At 37.0% G+C, this 15,491-nt stretch overlaps 7 protein-coding genes across 7 annotated transcripts; 4 read left to right on the plus strand and 3 right to left on the minus strand.

The window, feature by feature from the left end:
* Positions 1-102: 102 nt before the first annotated feature.
* On the plus strand, positions 103-2,343 carry HPR1 (Hpr1p; the record flags this gene model as incomplete). Its single annotated transcript, XM_018130481.1, has 1 exon — positions 103-2,343. The coding sequence occupies one exon, from the start codon at positions 103-105 to the stop codon at positions 2,341-2,343; it is 2,241 nt and encodes a 746-aa protein (XP_017985970.1).
* Positions 2,344-2,634: 291 nt separating this feature from the next.
* CFT2 (cleavage polyadenylation factor subunit CFT2) lies at positions 2,635-5,046 on the plus strand (the record flags this gene model as incomplete). Its single annotated transcript, XM_018130482.1, has 1 exon — positions 2,635-5,046. One exon carries the CDS (start codon positions 2,635-2,637, stop codon positions 5,044-5,046), a length of 2,412 nt encoding a protein of 803 aa, XP_017985971.1.
* Positions 5,047-5,210: 164 nt separating this feature from the next.
* MSL5 (mRNA splicing protein MSL5) lies at positions 5,211-6,479 on the plus strand (the record flags this gene model as incomplete). The annotated part of the gene is made up of 1 exon (XM_018130483.1): positions 5,211-6,479. The coding sequence occupies one exon, from the start codon at positions 5,211-5,213 to the stop codon at positions 6,477-6,479; it is 1,269 nt and encodes a 422-aa protein (XP_017985972.1).
* A 92-nt stretch (positions 6,480-6,571) lies between these two features.
* On the minus strand, positions 6,572-8,623 carry CLF1 (Clf1p; the record flags this gene model as incomplete). Its single annotated transcript, XM_018130484.1, has 1 exon — positions 6,572-8,623. One exon carries the CDS (start codon positions 8,621-8,623, stop codon positions 6,572-6,574), a length of 2,052 nt encoding a protein of 683 aa, XP_017985973.1.
* Positions 8,624-8,854: 231 nt separating this feature from the next.
* RUB1 (NEDD8 family protein RUB1) lies at positions 8,855-9,147 on the minus strand (the record flags this gene model as incomplete). Its single annotated transcript, XM_018130485.1, has 2 exons — positions 8,855-8,939; positions 8,999-9,147. 2 exons carry the CDS (start codon positions 9,145-9,147, stop codon positions 8,855-8,857), a joined length of 234 nt encoding a protein of 77 aa, XP_017985974.1.
* Positions 9,148-9,326: 179 nt separating this feature from the next.
* On the plus strand, positions 9,327-9,989 carry MTQ2 (S-adenosylmethionine-dependent methyltransferase; the record flags this gene model as incomplete). Its single annotated transcript, XM_018130486.1, has 1 exon — positions 9,327-9,989. The coding sequence occupies one exon, from the start codon at positions 9,327-9,329 to the stop codon at positions 9,987-9,989; it is 663 nt and encodes a 220-aa protein (XP_017985975.1).
* Positions 9,990-9,996: 7 nt separating this feature from the next.
* DOP1 (Dop1p) lies at positions 9,997-15,042 on the minus strand (the record flags this gene model as incomplete). The annotated part of the gene is made up of 1 exon (XM_018130487.1): positions 9,997-15,042. One exon carries the CDS (start codon positions 15,040-15,042, stop codon positions 9,997-9,999), a length of 5,046 nt encoding a protein of 1,681 aa, XP_017985976.1.
* Positions 15,043-15,491: the final 449 nt, after the last annotated feature.

Genomic DNA, 15,491 nt, shown 5'->3' on the forward strand with positions numbered 1-15,491 from the left:
TGATTATGTATTGCAAATTTGGACATCCTATTTTCAAACGTCTTGGACAGAAATGCCTAAAATATACAGAGAACATATAAAGAACATTCAACCCAAGTTGATATGGTGGATTATGAGGTATTACTTGATGATTGCGTTGATTATATTTCGGCGGAGATATTTAAGGATCTTCCTAAAACAGCAGTAAGCGCACCAGTTAGTAGTTGTTCACTTGGGGATGAAAAACTGTTAGATGGAGATTGGCCTCCGTTAGAATCTGTTACAGATCCTGGGATAAGGAGAGATATGCAGTTATGCACTTTCAGAAAGATTCTGTTGGATATTATGAGATCAAATGAAGCTGAAGAAGAAAACGAGGTTTGCTTACGAAAACTGGCAGTGACGCTCGATAGCGTTCATTACCTTCAATTATCTGTAAAAAACAGGGAAACTGAGGGATGGGCTAATATGTGGATGAATCTGTATTTTGATTTGGCCAAGAGTGTAATTCAGTTTTTAAAGCTTCCTGATACGCTGCTGTCTTTTTTTGATTATTTTGAGAGTCGACTTCAATGGTACTTACAAGGCCAAGAAATAGATGTATTCTATGGTGACAATAAATTATCATCAGGAATTAGACTTCCACTTTCAAGATTTCTGTATTACTGCAATGAGTTTACTCGTCAAATGGAGGTTCAGTCGAAACTGAATACACCGATGCACTACAGGGTCCTGAACAAGATACAGTGGTTTGTATCTCAGCTGTTACCAATTAATGAGAACTGCAACTTCAATAAGTCCGGAGTAATAATGGGACAGCTGCCGGATTCAATATGGGTTGGCAAGTTAGGAAAAAACCTTGGAGGACGTTCTCCTTCATTATACACTGATTGGAACCTATTCGTCGAAGAGTTCTTACTCGACCCAGTTGGAATTATGCTCTTGCCATTGAGAGAGAGACAAAGCTTTGAAGACTATACAAACGACATTGTAGATTTCATTATTGACAAAGAGGCTGCCTACTATACACAGCGTGCTGATATAAAAAAAGAACCTAATAATTTTAAAAACGATATCCTAGGCCATGAGTTAGCTGAGAATTTTGCGAATTTCTACTTTAAAGGTGGACAGGATAGTCGTGTTACAATTTCTGACTCCAAATCTGGATTTTGGAAGCGCTTCTCTGAATTACAAAACTCTATGGATAGGTTAATACATCCTTTACCTCTTGAGTTATGCACCAATGATGAAAATGCATTCAATACACAAATGGAAACAATCCAATGGGATACATACAGAAAAGTTGCTCTTATGCAGGTAGCAATTACGTGTAACATGGTGGATATCATTATGCGCGATGATACTATATTCAAACAATACGTCGCCAGATACAAGAATATTCACTTTGACAAAAGTTTCCCTTCCGAACCAGTCACGCAATTTAAAATCTTTTCAGCTACCGCTAATAGAATAAAGGAATTTTATAAGGATAAGGATAGAGATTTTTATGAAGTTCTATGCGAAATATTGACTTCCGACGAGACGTATATGTCAGCTAAGGTGACAAACATGTCCAAGTTCAAAGAATTTAATTGGAAACTAACTCCCATATGGGATCCACCTTTGTTCAATTATAGTTTTAAAAAATTCGGATTTATTAAACTAGGCAATAAGAAATTAAATGAAGTGTGGAAAATTGAGTCTGGTTTAGAAACATTGACTGCACTTTCCAAATCTCAGGAGGACGTTCCATTTACCACCTATAGAAAATTGCAGCAAGATTACGACAAGTCAACTCTGGAAGATTTACCACAGAAAGACACTAAAAAGATTATGAGAGACTGGCAATCTCTACGATCGTTGCGGTCACAGTTCCTCTTTAGTTTTAATCTCTTCGATGAAACCACTGGCACTAATGGACTCTTCAACAAATCACTCATTGATGATTCCAGGGGGAAAAAAGCTAAAGCATACAATGAAGTACTAAATACAGAGAACAAGAAACATAAGGCGCTTTTAGAAGCTGCCGAAAACTATTTTCAACAAAAATCATTATCAGAACTGGAAACCACTGTTAACCCGCTAAAGAGAAAACATGAAGATGATATAGGAACTGAAAACACTTCAGGTGCTGAAAGTTCCACTAGCAAAAGGATTCATATGGATAAAGGCTCTACCATTTCCGATTTCGATGCCATTTATGATGACAATAAAACCAGCCCAGATGAACCACGGGAGATAGGAGTCGTACAAATTGAAAACCCAGATATAGAGTCACATACAGAGGAATCGAAATATCCTGAAAAATATGGTAAAAATGAAATCGAAAATGACGAGGAGGAAGAAGCAGTTCCTGAAGTTTAAAAGCATGTTTATTAAACGGTAACCTGGTCATATTTTGGCCCTTTAAGTTTTGAAATACCGGAACTTTTTTTAGCTATAAAAAGGCTTTAATAGTTTATTCATTGCATAAGAACTTTTACTTAGTGATTTTAATTCCATTAATTAATTTAACTTTATTTTATTCTTAATAAATTTTAATTTATTTTAGTTTTTTCAAAAATATAGAAATTAAAATTTAACGACGTAAGTTTTGTTAATCTTCTCTATCAAAAATGGTTACATAGAAATAACCACTGCTTCAATCGGCGAGTGATGCCATATAAATTAACATGCTTAAAAGATGAATCTGGTGCAACCAGAGGTACATTAGTTTGTTTTGATAACTGCACTTTTCTTATTGATCCTTCTTGGTCTGGTAGAGGTTACTATGATGATTGCTTAAAATTTTGGAAAGAATGGGTTTCTCAGTTGGATATAATATTGCTATCACAACCGACACAAGATTGTATTGGTGCTTATGCTATGTTATATTATGAATTCACAACACATTTTAAGTCAAGAATTCAGGTTTATTCAACTCTGCCTATTGCAAATCTCGGTAGAGTTGTTACTGTAGATCTATACGCAAGTAAGGGGATAATCGGACCTTACGATACTAATAGAATGGATATTGAAGACATTGAGACTGCGTTTGATCACATTAATACAGTGAAGTACTCTCAATTGGTTGATTTAAAGAATAAGTTTGATGGATTGGGACTGGTAGCTTATAGTTCAGGTTTTGCTCCAGGTGGAGTAATATGGTGTATAAATAATTATTCTGAAAAGTTTTTATACGCACCACGATGGAATCATACAAGAGACACAATATTGAATAGTGCAGATCTACTGGATAAAACAGGAAAGCCATCTTCTGCATTGATGCGTCCGTCGGTGGTTCTAACCTGCACAGAAAACGTTAGTCCATCGATCCCATATAGGAAGCGATCTCTTAAATTTAAGGAGATTGTTAAGAAAGCTTTGGTATCCAATAGTTCAGTTGTTATCCCTACTGCTATTGGTGGAAAATTTTTAGAGTTATTTGTACTGATTAATGACCTATTATATGAAACCAAAAAATCTGACTTACAGAGTGATGTACCTGTGCTATTAATATCATACTCTAGAGGACGTACGTTAACGTACGCCAAAAGTATGCTAGAATGGATGTCATCTCAGCTGGTCAAAACTTGGGTATCGCGGGATAATAAATCACCTTTTGATATGGGAAATAGATTAAAAATTGTCCCCGTTAGCAAGTTGTCGAATTACCCAGGAACGAAAATCTGCTTCGTCTCTCAGGTAGATACTCTCACAAACGACGTCATTAGCAAAATATGCACAAAGGAAAAGGCTCTACTATTACTGACCGAGAAGCCAAATAGCGGTTCACAAAATATTCCTATCTTAAACAAGGCATATGATAAATGGGAACGTGCTATTAGTACAAGCAATTTTAATGCCACAGAGGGTAACCCTATTGTGTATTCTGAGAGTATGGCTGTTCAATTCATCAAAACGAAGCCATTAACAGGTGATGATCTGAGTGAGTTTCAATCTAGGATAGAAAACCGAAGTCGACAAAGGAGTGAGATTTTGGCATCCTTCCAAACTACCGAACATGCTGCAAATAATGGATCTGCGTTCAGTGATGATGACGACGATGGTGACGACGATGTTTTACGTTCTAGTGTAGGTGGTGCTTTATCGGCGAAGATCGAGATACCGATGGATATTTTAATCAGTTCCTCAATAACGCCTAAGCATAAAATGTTTCCTTTTCAACCTGGCAAGGTCTCTCGTGATGATTATGGTGATTTAGTTGATTTTGAACAGTTTTTGACCTTAGATGGGGGTAGAGTGAAACGAAATGCCGACCAGTTCGAGGATGAAGAAGAGGGCTACGATCCACACGAGTTTGAAAATCCAAACAAACATAGTACAGTTGGAATTAGAAGGCGTGGGGACCCAGACCCAAATCAGAGCCATGGCAACAACGATGATCTATCATATTTAGAAACAAATAGTTCACCACAGCAAAGGGTAGTTAGTCACCATAAAGTGACTGTCCGCTGTTCAATGGCATTTGTAGATCTATCTGGGTTAGTGGATTCTAGATCGCTATCAATTATTTGGCCTGCATTGAAACCAAGAAAAATGGTTCTTACCCCTGTTGCAGAATCCCATAAAGAGACATGGATAGCTACTCAGTTGCAAAGAAAGGGATTAGATGTTATCGACGCTCAGTTTAATAAAGACCTCACAATTAATACAACTCTTAAGTCTCTAGATGTACTTATAGACGTTGAAATGGATCAAAGCTTACGTTGGCAGCGTATTAGTGATGGTTACGTCGTGGCTCATGTAGCAGGCCGGTTAGTTCGAGAAAAAGATGCGAAACTTTCACATAGAGAAAAACTAATATTAAAGCCTCTTTCAAACCATCCTTCGAGGGTTCAGACCGGAGGAACCTTACGCATTGGAGATGTAAGACTAGCTGAACTGAAACGCAACTTAACAGCACAATCTCACGTCGCTGAATTCAAAGGAGAAGGAACATTAGTTGTCGACGGGCAGGTTGTCGTGCGCAAAATTGGTGAGAGTGAAGCAATAGTCGACGGCATCCCTTCCGACTTATTCTACAAGGTGAAGGCTGCGGTAGCAGATATGTTAGCCAAGGTATAGCGGCTGCATCTGATGACTTTAAATGGTTGTTGTAATATTCTTATTTAATGTATGCTATATTAGTTATGCGATGTAAGGTTGTAAATTTACGACCTCATCATGTTTTTATATTTCAATAAACCCACAATGCAACTTAAGCATACTTCAGATCGAACTAAGCCATAATGGAACGAGGAAGAGTCACCAGCACTTATGATAGCTTATGGGGCGTCTCAGCTCGGGAAAATTCTGTTGTGTCCCAATTACCTCTTCAATATAGAATCAAAAATGCACTAACTCAGGAACAACAGACTGCATATCAAGTGATGTATAGAATACAAGAAATCAGCATGAAGTTAAGGACTAATGACTTAAATCCTCCTAATAGTAGGAGCAGATCGTTATCTCCTCCTCCAGTTTATGATTCTCAAGGGAAAAGGACTAATACGCGAGAGCATCGCTATAGAAAGAAGTTGGAAGAAGAAAGACATAGACTTGTCGAGATTGCATTAAAGATGATACCACATTTTGTTGCACCTGATGATTACAGGCGTCCAAGTAAATTTCAAGATAAGTACTACATTCCAATTAATGATTACCCAGATATTAATTTTGTTGGTTTGCTGCTTGGTCCCCGTGGTAACACTCTTAAGCAACTGCAAAAACAATCTGGATGTAAAATAGCTATAAGAGGGCGTGGCTCAGTTAAGGAAGGAAAAACTGCTACCGACTTACCCAAAGGTGCTATGAATATGAATGAACCATTACACTGTATAATATCTGCTGACACAGAAGAAAAACTACCACTTGGTATAAATGCTGTTGAAGGTATCATAATTAAAGCTATTACTTCACCTGAGGGTCAAAATGATCTGAAACGCGGTCAGCTACGAGAGTTGGCTGTTTTAAATGGTACTTTAAGAGAAGATAATCGACCTTGTCCAATATGTGGACAACAAGGTCACAAGCGATGGGAATGTCCATCTAGCCCATCACTATCACTTTCTGTAATATGTTCTAGATGTAATCAAGCAGGACATGCTGCAAGAGATTGTGAAACTAACTCTAATGAGTTTGGAAAGCGTCCTAATGATGTACCTAACCACCGAGAGGTGAAAAGACAGCACGGAAACAATCCAATACATGCACCAGGTACCATTCCTTCACCTCCGGCTCCTAGTATTTTATTTTCTTCAATTAATTTGCATCCTGAAAACAGTATCTCAAACACATCAGGGTCCAATGAATTGTCAATCCCGGGATTTCCAACAACGCATTTATCTATGCCACCTCCGCCTCCGCCTCCTCCACCACCATCTGCAACTAATATACCACCTGCACCACCTAACTTACCAAATTTATGTATGCGGACAGAACTAGCTGCTCCACCTGCCCCACCAGTACTTAATGTACCACCCAAGCCGCCACTTGCTCCACCTCCCCCCCCCAAATAGTACACATGTAAAGGCATCTGACTAAAGTGTATAGTTACATAAGAAATTAGAGGAAAACTTTATATTTGCTAGTCACAATGGTTATAGAGGAATTATCTATCTTTTCTTTCTTTGTTCCATTTGTGTGCTAATGCTACAAATTTGGATAAGTTAGGGTTGGTATTCTCTATTAAATCATCAGGAAATATATAATCAATAAATTCCTTTTCAATACCATCTTCCAGAAGCCTTTTCGTTACTGCTTTTGGTAGCCTTTTATTTATCTTGTCTTGAGTTTCTTTACTACCGTGGACATATTCAAAATCCTTGTACGCTTCTAGAATAAGAACCCTGTTATCGCTATCCTTCGCTAACGCATAATGCTTTAGCGCACTTTCAAAACACTGGCGAGCTTGATTAAGATTTTCATCAGTTATTTCAAACTCTTCTTCGTTGTAAACTTCATCAGCTTCATTTAATTTCTCTTCATAAGCCGCCAGCTGCGATTCCGAAGGAACCGAGATTTCGTATAGCGCTTTTGAGACCCACACATTAGAAGCAAAATCACTCTCTATTAAGTAGAGATCATATAACTTTCTAGCTCGTGAGTATTCTCCTATATTAGTTTCGAATTGGATATATCGCTCAAATAGTGTTGTTCGGTCAGAATGCGATAATCCTACTTCTTCCTTTAGGGCAAGTTCATATATACCTCGTGCTCTATCTTCATCACCCAAATTGCTTTCCAATTCTGCATACTCGCACCAAATTCCTAGATTTGTATAATCAAATTCAAGATATTTCTCATACAGCTTCCTTACTCGATCAAACTCCTTTAACATGATCTCTAACTGGATATAGTACTTGAAAAGCTTGCGCTTGGGGCATAAACCTAAAGCCATCCCAAGGAGTTTTCTGGCCTTCGTGACTTGTCCCTGGCGTATTTCAAACTTAGCATTCATAATCCATATTTTAGCAAAGGTAAACTTATTATGAGGAATAACTTCTTTAATTAATCGCTGGTAAGTTGCTCGTATGTGCTCAATATCAGAGTAATGTAACTCTAAAAAGGCTAAGTATCGAATCCATATATATATATATCTTCGCCACCCGATATCCTTCATTGCCGTTATTGGGATATTTCTTATTGTAGCCTTTTCAAACGCAGATTCTAGTTCAGTTCCAAAATTCTCTTCTATTAAATCCAAGTATAGCCACCAACTATCATAATCTATTGGATTAGTTGAGAGATGGGCTTCATAGTCTCTTTTTCTTTTCACTATTATGGATTCAGTGATATCATAACCATTTCCAAACTTCTTTTCAAATAAATAAGCGGCATCCTTTAAGACAGATGATTCTGGCCATCTATTGACGGATAATGAGTATATTGACCTACTACGTTCGTATTCTTGTTGAGATGCTTCCCAATTTGCAAACGAGATAATCATTTGTTCAATTTCTTTAATATCAACGTAAGAGTACGCAGTCAACGTATCTAGCGCCAAAGAGTACACTTTTCGTACGGTAGATATGCCGCCATGCCTAGATTCAAATGATACCCACTTCAACCAAACTTCTGCAACGCAATGAACCATAACGTATTTGCTATAAATGTCCCTGACATGATGATAACAACTGTGCCTTATTTCAAAATCAATGAATGAATCCCAAACTGATGGACTGGGCTCCAACGAACACCATTTGGTATAGATACCCCTCACGAAATCTACATGTCCTAGCGATTCCTCGACAAACACGTACTTATACCATAGTGTATCAACCTTTGGGAGGTGATTTGTTGCCCTATGAAGCAGATTTCTTGCATGGTTTACGTTTTTCCATTTTAATTCACTGTCAATATACCGTACCCATAATGGAATATAATCCGAACGAACAAGCAACGCTCTTTCAAAAACAGACCGCGCACGACGAATGTCATGTTGCTGTAATTCAAATTCAGCATATCGAATCCACTGCCGTAAATCTAGTCTGTTCCTTTTCAGTACATCTTCATATTCAGTTCGCTTTTGGCGCTGCCAAACTTTCAGTTCTTCCAAGTCCAACACATCCAAGTTACCTAATGGCTTAACCTCTTTGCGTTGATCAAATGCATCAGCAAGGATTCCATCGGCAGTAATTACTGACTTAGAAGACTCTTCCATTACTACTTGATTCAATGAAGTAATAGTGGGTGTGTTTCTTAACAAATCGACATTTTGTTAAAAGCTTTTAACGCATGCTAAACTTGAACATAAGTAATATCATTTTCGAAAAGCACTACATAACAACTATAATACATGAATTCGTTTGCTTCGATATTTCAACATCAATAGCAATGCAATTAGTGATATGAATTAAACATAAATATATCGATTCTGTAATGCATCAATTAATTAACAACCCCCACGAAGAGTAAGAACTAAGTGAAGCTGCATTCCATGAGACAGTTTTGCAGCCGACACGGTATGCTCATCATCTCTAAACGTACTTCACGTTAATAACATGCCATCTTTTTTAGTTAATCTTATCATACATACATTTGTTTACCTTGGAAGATTAATCTTTGTTGAGCTGGAGGAATTCCTTCTTTCTCTTCTAACAGCTCTTTTATGCGATAAACACGATATTCAGGCTCGACCTCAATTGGAATCTCTTTACCAGTTAAAGTCTTTACCTTCAATAACATATCTCTTATTCTATGTCTTTATAATAGCGTCTGTAGTACTATTAAGCGCCATTGAGAAGCAAAAGAATCTGCCTCGGGCTATTATACATGGTTTAATAGTTTCTTTCTATAAGACAAAACGGAGATGTAAAAGCACCAAACAGAAGAAAACACTGTATGAGAAGCTTTTAAGCCCCCAAATGTTACCCACTCCATATGTTAAGTGTGATTATGATAAGATCTATGAACCAAGTGAAGACAGCTTTTTGTTTCTAGATTCTTTAGAGAAGGAGCAGATATGGCTTAGCGTAAAGTTCAAATACTCGTTGACGCTAGTATGTGAAGTTGGTTGTGGTTCTGGAATTCTAACTACGTTTATGATGCGGAATTTGATTCCAAATTCATGCAGTTTATATATGCCTACTGATGTGAATCCCTGGGCGATTCAAGCTATGTCAACCGTTAGTGTTCAGAACCATTGCGAAAATATGTACATGACACCCGTCCGAATGGATTTAACTGCAGGACTTTTGGATAAGTGTATTGATATTTTAGTATTTAATCCTCCTTATGTTCCTGCTGATGCTGTTCCCTCTATGCCTGAAGGTACGGATCCGCAGGATAAATGGTTGGATCTAGCCCTTGAGGGAGGGCCTGAAGGTATGGATGTTACAAATCGGTTGCTTGGGAGACTTGATAGGATTCTTTCCGGTAATGGTGTTGCGTACATACTGTTTTGCGCTAGGAATAAACCCGAGCACGTAGCAGAATTGATGCGGAGAAAAGGTTGGAAAGTGGATTTGGTGGAGGGAAGAAAAGCGGGCTGGGAAGTACTAAGTGTGTATAAGTTTTATAGATTGTAGAGGCCTTTTAAGTTTGCTGCATTGCGGTTATGATGTCAGCCTTAACATCCTCCTGACACTCATACAGTCCAAGAGGTTTTAGACCGTACATACTTTCGTAATGTGAGTAACTTAGGTTGAGGAAGAATGTCCTTAATGACAAATGACTATCGATTTTTCTGGTAGTAGACAACAACGGAACCCGAAAATCACCTTCAGGGGCCAATTGAATGTCCATAGCATGTCCTATAGCGTAGCATTTACTTTCACTAACCTCGTCGATTATTGCCATGAAAGGATCTGTCTTATATATGCAGTTGATAGTGTCAATAATAAACAGCCATTCGTTGGTTGCGCTGAAGTCTTCAGGACACAAAACAAGTAATAAATCTAAAGTCTTACAGAGTTGTAAAACCAGGTTAGAATCAATGACTTCTTGAATCTGTAAACTTTCGTAGTAGGCTTGCAACCCAGTTTGCAACCCATAACTGATCACGGACCAGTAGTCCGCTAAATGTGTCATATCAAAGTGAAGGAATATGACTCGCAGCATAATGAAAGCGCTAGCTTTTAACGGAGCGTCAGTTAGAAATAAATATTCTTGGATCTGGTCCATCAGCGGTCTAAAAAACAAAAGGTAAGTGTTCTTCGGGGTAATCGCGAGTAAATATGCAATTTGTATCATATGCTTACATTTCAATGAAACCTCTGTGTCCGACCACCCCTGGAAAGGATTGATAGTTGGCGTTAAAGTATTGCCCTTTTGGCTTATGGCCAAAATGAGGTCATTTAATAACTTATCTTGGTTTTCTTGGTACTTGCTCCAATGATACATAACTTGATCCCATTTTGGACTAATACGAACGAGTTGGCTTAATTTAGCTGGATCATTAAAGATATCATGTATTAATAGTTTCCAATTACGAACCTTTGCGCCTCCTTTTGCTACGCATAGCGCCAAATCCATAAACAACTGCCATTGTTTCGGTTCCAACTTCATAGACTTTAGAATAGGAGCAACTGAGGATGAAACTATCATAGACAGACAATTATTGTATCTATCTCCGTAAATTGGTTCGGTCACAATAAAATGAAGTCTTTCGGATATGAATATTAGGCATCGAATGGCTTCTTCAGAAGCTGGTGCTTTCAATATAAGATCTTCAGACTGTACGCTGTTTAAGTACCTAATAAATCCATCTGCAACATCCTTTCTGGTTCGTTTCTGTTGACCGAACTGTGAGTGAGATAGCTTTTCACTGATAATTGCTATTAACTCCAACACTTGGAAGCTAATTGATTCATAATGTGTATAGTTTTGCGAAATTTCACGTATAAATATCAAAAACTCATTATAAAAATCTTCGATGGCAGCATTTTCTAAGCTGTTAACGTATTCTATAATGAAATCCATAATGTCCACTGATGTGAGATTTGAAAACGTCGTTGATGTTTCAGAAATCCTTCTTGAAGCAGAGGAGGTAGAAAAAAGTGCAACAGCGCTTTTGTTACACTTATTAACAATATTTTGCATCAAATGTGGTAAAGTGAGGACAGGTCTGTTTCCATCTAGTACATGTGTTAATGTAACCGTTAAAGAATCCTTTCTTCTGGATATTAGGAACTCTAAAACAACTAGCGGTTCCAAGTTAAAAAGCTTTTCAATTAGAATTTTGGTCTTAAATCTATACCTATAAGAAAGATGTGATAAAGACTCGGAAAATTCGCGATCAACTCCTGATATCGCATCTTCTTCTTTTAAATGAGAATTCTTTTGCGCCCACACCCAAATGTCGAAACTACAATCAATTGCCTTTTTAAAAGACTGAATAATGACCTCCCTCTCGCCTTGTAATTTCGAGTTGGAACTATTAGGATCATTTGAAAATACATTAGAAACCATATTCTGAAGAAAATCGTTTTTAACACTTGATCCAGACAAATAGCCACTATTTTCGTCTGCAAGTAAGTAACCATGGGAAACTTCCATTAGCTCTTCCAAGCCATCAATTAATAATGCAAATGATTTATAATTGGTACCTTTTTCTTTATGTTGACAGAAAAGTCTATCAATACACTCAGTTATTGAAGTCGATAATGGTAGAATAATGTTAAAAGTTGAATTTTGGAAGTACACGATGCTTTCTGATAAAAGTTTAACATAAGAGGAAATAACTAGCGGAGATTCGAGATGCTTTACACTAGAAACCAAAAAATCAATATAATTAATATGGGCATTATTATCGTCAAAAATATCCAACTTGATGCCATTTAGGTGGGAAAGCGATAAAACCTTGGAAATAATATTCAATAATGAAACAATAATCAACACCGATTCCGGACCCTCTACTTTAATATATTTTGAAGATAATTTCAATAGCCTCGTCACGATTTCCTTGAAATTATTTTCAGTGCCGTCTATTAACGTATCTAGTAAGATTAAAGCACTTCGGATACTTTTACCATGCAAATTGTTTTCCAGATTCAAAAACTTTAATAGAATTGCAACGACTAGGCTTTTGTAAGTTGAGACATCTTCATTATCATTGTCCAGAGATTGCATTAATGTAAATTCGGTGCTAAATGCTTTAATAACAACTGCCTCATCTGTTCTTAAAACATTGGTTATAGTTTGAATATGATACGTGAATAAGTCTAAGTCATCTAGTTCTGTCACTTTTTCGCCCATAAAAAACTCAAATAGTAATAAATTATCAGTTAAAACCCGAAACAATCTATTTGCAGCATTCGCTTTTACAATAGCAACTACCCAGCTGGATGCAGTGATGTATGACAACATATGCTCATCCGACAGCTCATCAAAAATTAGCTGAAGTGGCTGTCGTATCATTTCAATATCATTCTCAAGGTAATTCCACAGTGCTTCCAAAACAACCAAACGCAAAGATATCTTAGGTTCATGAATAAAAGCACTAGTTAATGCACCTTCGATATACTTTGTGGGAATGCTTCTATTTAAGGTATCCAGACATCTAATGGCTTCCATTTGTTTGTTTGGATCAAGCAAATATGGCCATAAGGACGTTATTATAATCTTTAACAGCTTAATAGACGTTATAAGATCTAATCTGTTAGAAAGATAATTAGCGTAAACTTCAACAATTCCAAAAACGCATTTGTTAAACCCTTTAGGAGTACTTTTTTCATTTAAGTCAAATATTGCCTTCACTAATGCATCATCAAACCAATACGCTTTAAAATTGGTACAATGGCTATCGGTTGTGTTTATTTGGCCTGGAATTTTGTCAATAACAGACACAAATAGTCTGGATACGTCATTAATCATCTCTGAGGAATTTACGCTTTTCATTAACAGGGTGCTAACTTCCTCCGTAGTAAAAAAGGCTAGCTCGGCTCCGCTAAATGGGTAATTAGCTTCTTGCTGAGCAGGAGTTTGTGGACTCGGATCTTTGTTATAAAAGTCAGAAATCTGTTTCAGCAATTGTAGTTTATCAAACTTTAGTCCATCATTTAGTTCTGACTGGGTAATTGGAAGATAAGCCCTATCGGGGATGATATCAACTAAGATACTGCATAGGTGATGGATTTTTCCAAAATCTTTGGAATTTTCTTCCGTATACATGATCAACAGTGCCAGAAATATCAATGGACAATGCCTAACAATAATTTCTTCCTCATTGGAAATATTAAAAGTGGAGAAAACAAAAGTGAGTAAATCATAGTCCTTATCATTTACAAGAGCTTGGAAGCAATTGCGCCAAATAACGTTGGTTTCTATCGAGTCAAAAAACAACGAAGCTCCTCTAATAATTTGTTGATTAGTTTTATATTTTGCTGCCGCCTTCATGAGCTTCGTAAATAAGTCAGGGACAATACGAGATCCAATTTCCCACCGATCCATCAATGCTAGACAAATACGAAAAGCGTTTGGAACCTCACTCTCTATTTTAATCATATTTAAAAGGCCACTCCTCAAACTCCTCAGGCCATATTTTGGAAAATAATCGTTAACGGTAGCGTTATCAGGTTGTTGAGTTTTTGAGGTAGGTCCAAGCAGCCAATTCCAAATACGTCTATTTAGTGACATATCCTTTTTCAACATCGTTTTACAACAGCTCATGACAAGCAGCTGTAGATCTGGTTCGGAAACGATCGTTTGTAAAACTGGCGAATGTAGATGAATTCTTTGTAATAACAGATCTAAAATTCCCCTTTGTATTAAAATCTCATTATCTTCATTCATACAATTTACCAAACACCTTAGAAGCAACCCAGCTTCAGGCGAAACTATACTTGTTGATTCAGGTAGTAACAGAGACAGAGCAGCTTCTCTTGCCTGTTTCTTGTCCAACAAAGACTGTTCATCTTCGGAATTCGCAATTGATTTGGACTTTACTGCTAGGTGAGGAACTGCATTCAGTGAGGGAAGCTTTTTTGTTAAAAACACAAGTCCTCCCAATCTTCTATTTTTATGAGAAATCATCACCATAAAGCAGCTTTGCCAAAAAAGTGATTCGTCCCCTAGGTTACTCCTTAAGGTGTCAAGTAACCCTATCGTCATAGTTTGGAATTCACTGCTCTCATCCTCAATACCAGGGAATAAACTGCCTATTAGTGGTTTGACTAAAAGTTTTAGAACAGAAGGTGGCAACTGAATAAGATACCTATCGTATAGTTCAACAAGAGGTGCCTTTACAGATATAGATGCATAGGACATTAGTGGAAGAATACCAGATACCCATATATTACATTCCTTGCTCAATGTCTCCATTTCTATCTTTTCGAAAATAAATGTATAAACATCAAGTGTTTTTAGATGAACTCCTGATGGTAAATTAGGGGATAATGAAGATGCTAATCTTCTGCTAACCTGGTATGGAAATGGAACACTATACTTTACATTCGAAAATTGTGGTGACCAACTTTGTAAAGCCTTTAATAATTTACCTAGACTCGCAATATAATCAGCCCATTCCGTTACAGCTTCAAAGTGTTGTAATGCTTTTTGGACACTTTGATGAAATTTAGTTTGCTTGGAATCAAACTTCTTAAAATTAGAATCAATCGACAAAGGCTTCAATGGTAGTGACATTGATCAATGATGCAACTAGCAGCTACTATCAATAGCCCACTCTCAAGTCTTTGAGTATAGTTATAACTTATAATTTGACTTTAAAGTCAGATATAACATGAAAGCTTTATAAAAGTAATCGTTGATGATGATTAAAACGGACATAATGACATATAATAGTATTTAATCTCTCTAAGGCAGCTTTACGAGACTACACAGATTATATATCTATTATATAGTTGTTACAATCCTTCATATTTTTGCACTTGTTAAAATTATTCCTATTTTCCACTAGTTTGGGGTATAATATGTGACTTGCACAGATTGGGTTATAACTTTTAGGCAATAACCGTCGAACGCTGTTTTCCAAGAAAAGTATTCAACCCCAGCCTTTGTGGACCGTAATTTATAACGGCTCAAACTTTGTATTTGCTTATTTGAGCTTCAGTAGAATCCTCTTAGCTTATGTT

This window comes from Eremothecium sinecaudum, chromosome II (genome assembly GCF_001548555.1).
Source record: "Eremothecium sinecaudum strain ATCC 58844 chromosome II, complete sequence".
In the NCBI taxonomy this organism is placed as follows: Eukaryota; Fungi; Ascomycota; class Saccharomycetes; order Saccharomycetales; family Saccharomycetaceae; genus Eremothecium; species Eremothecium sinecaudum.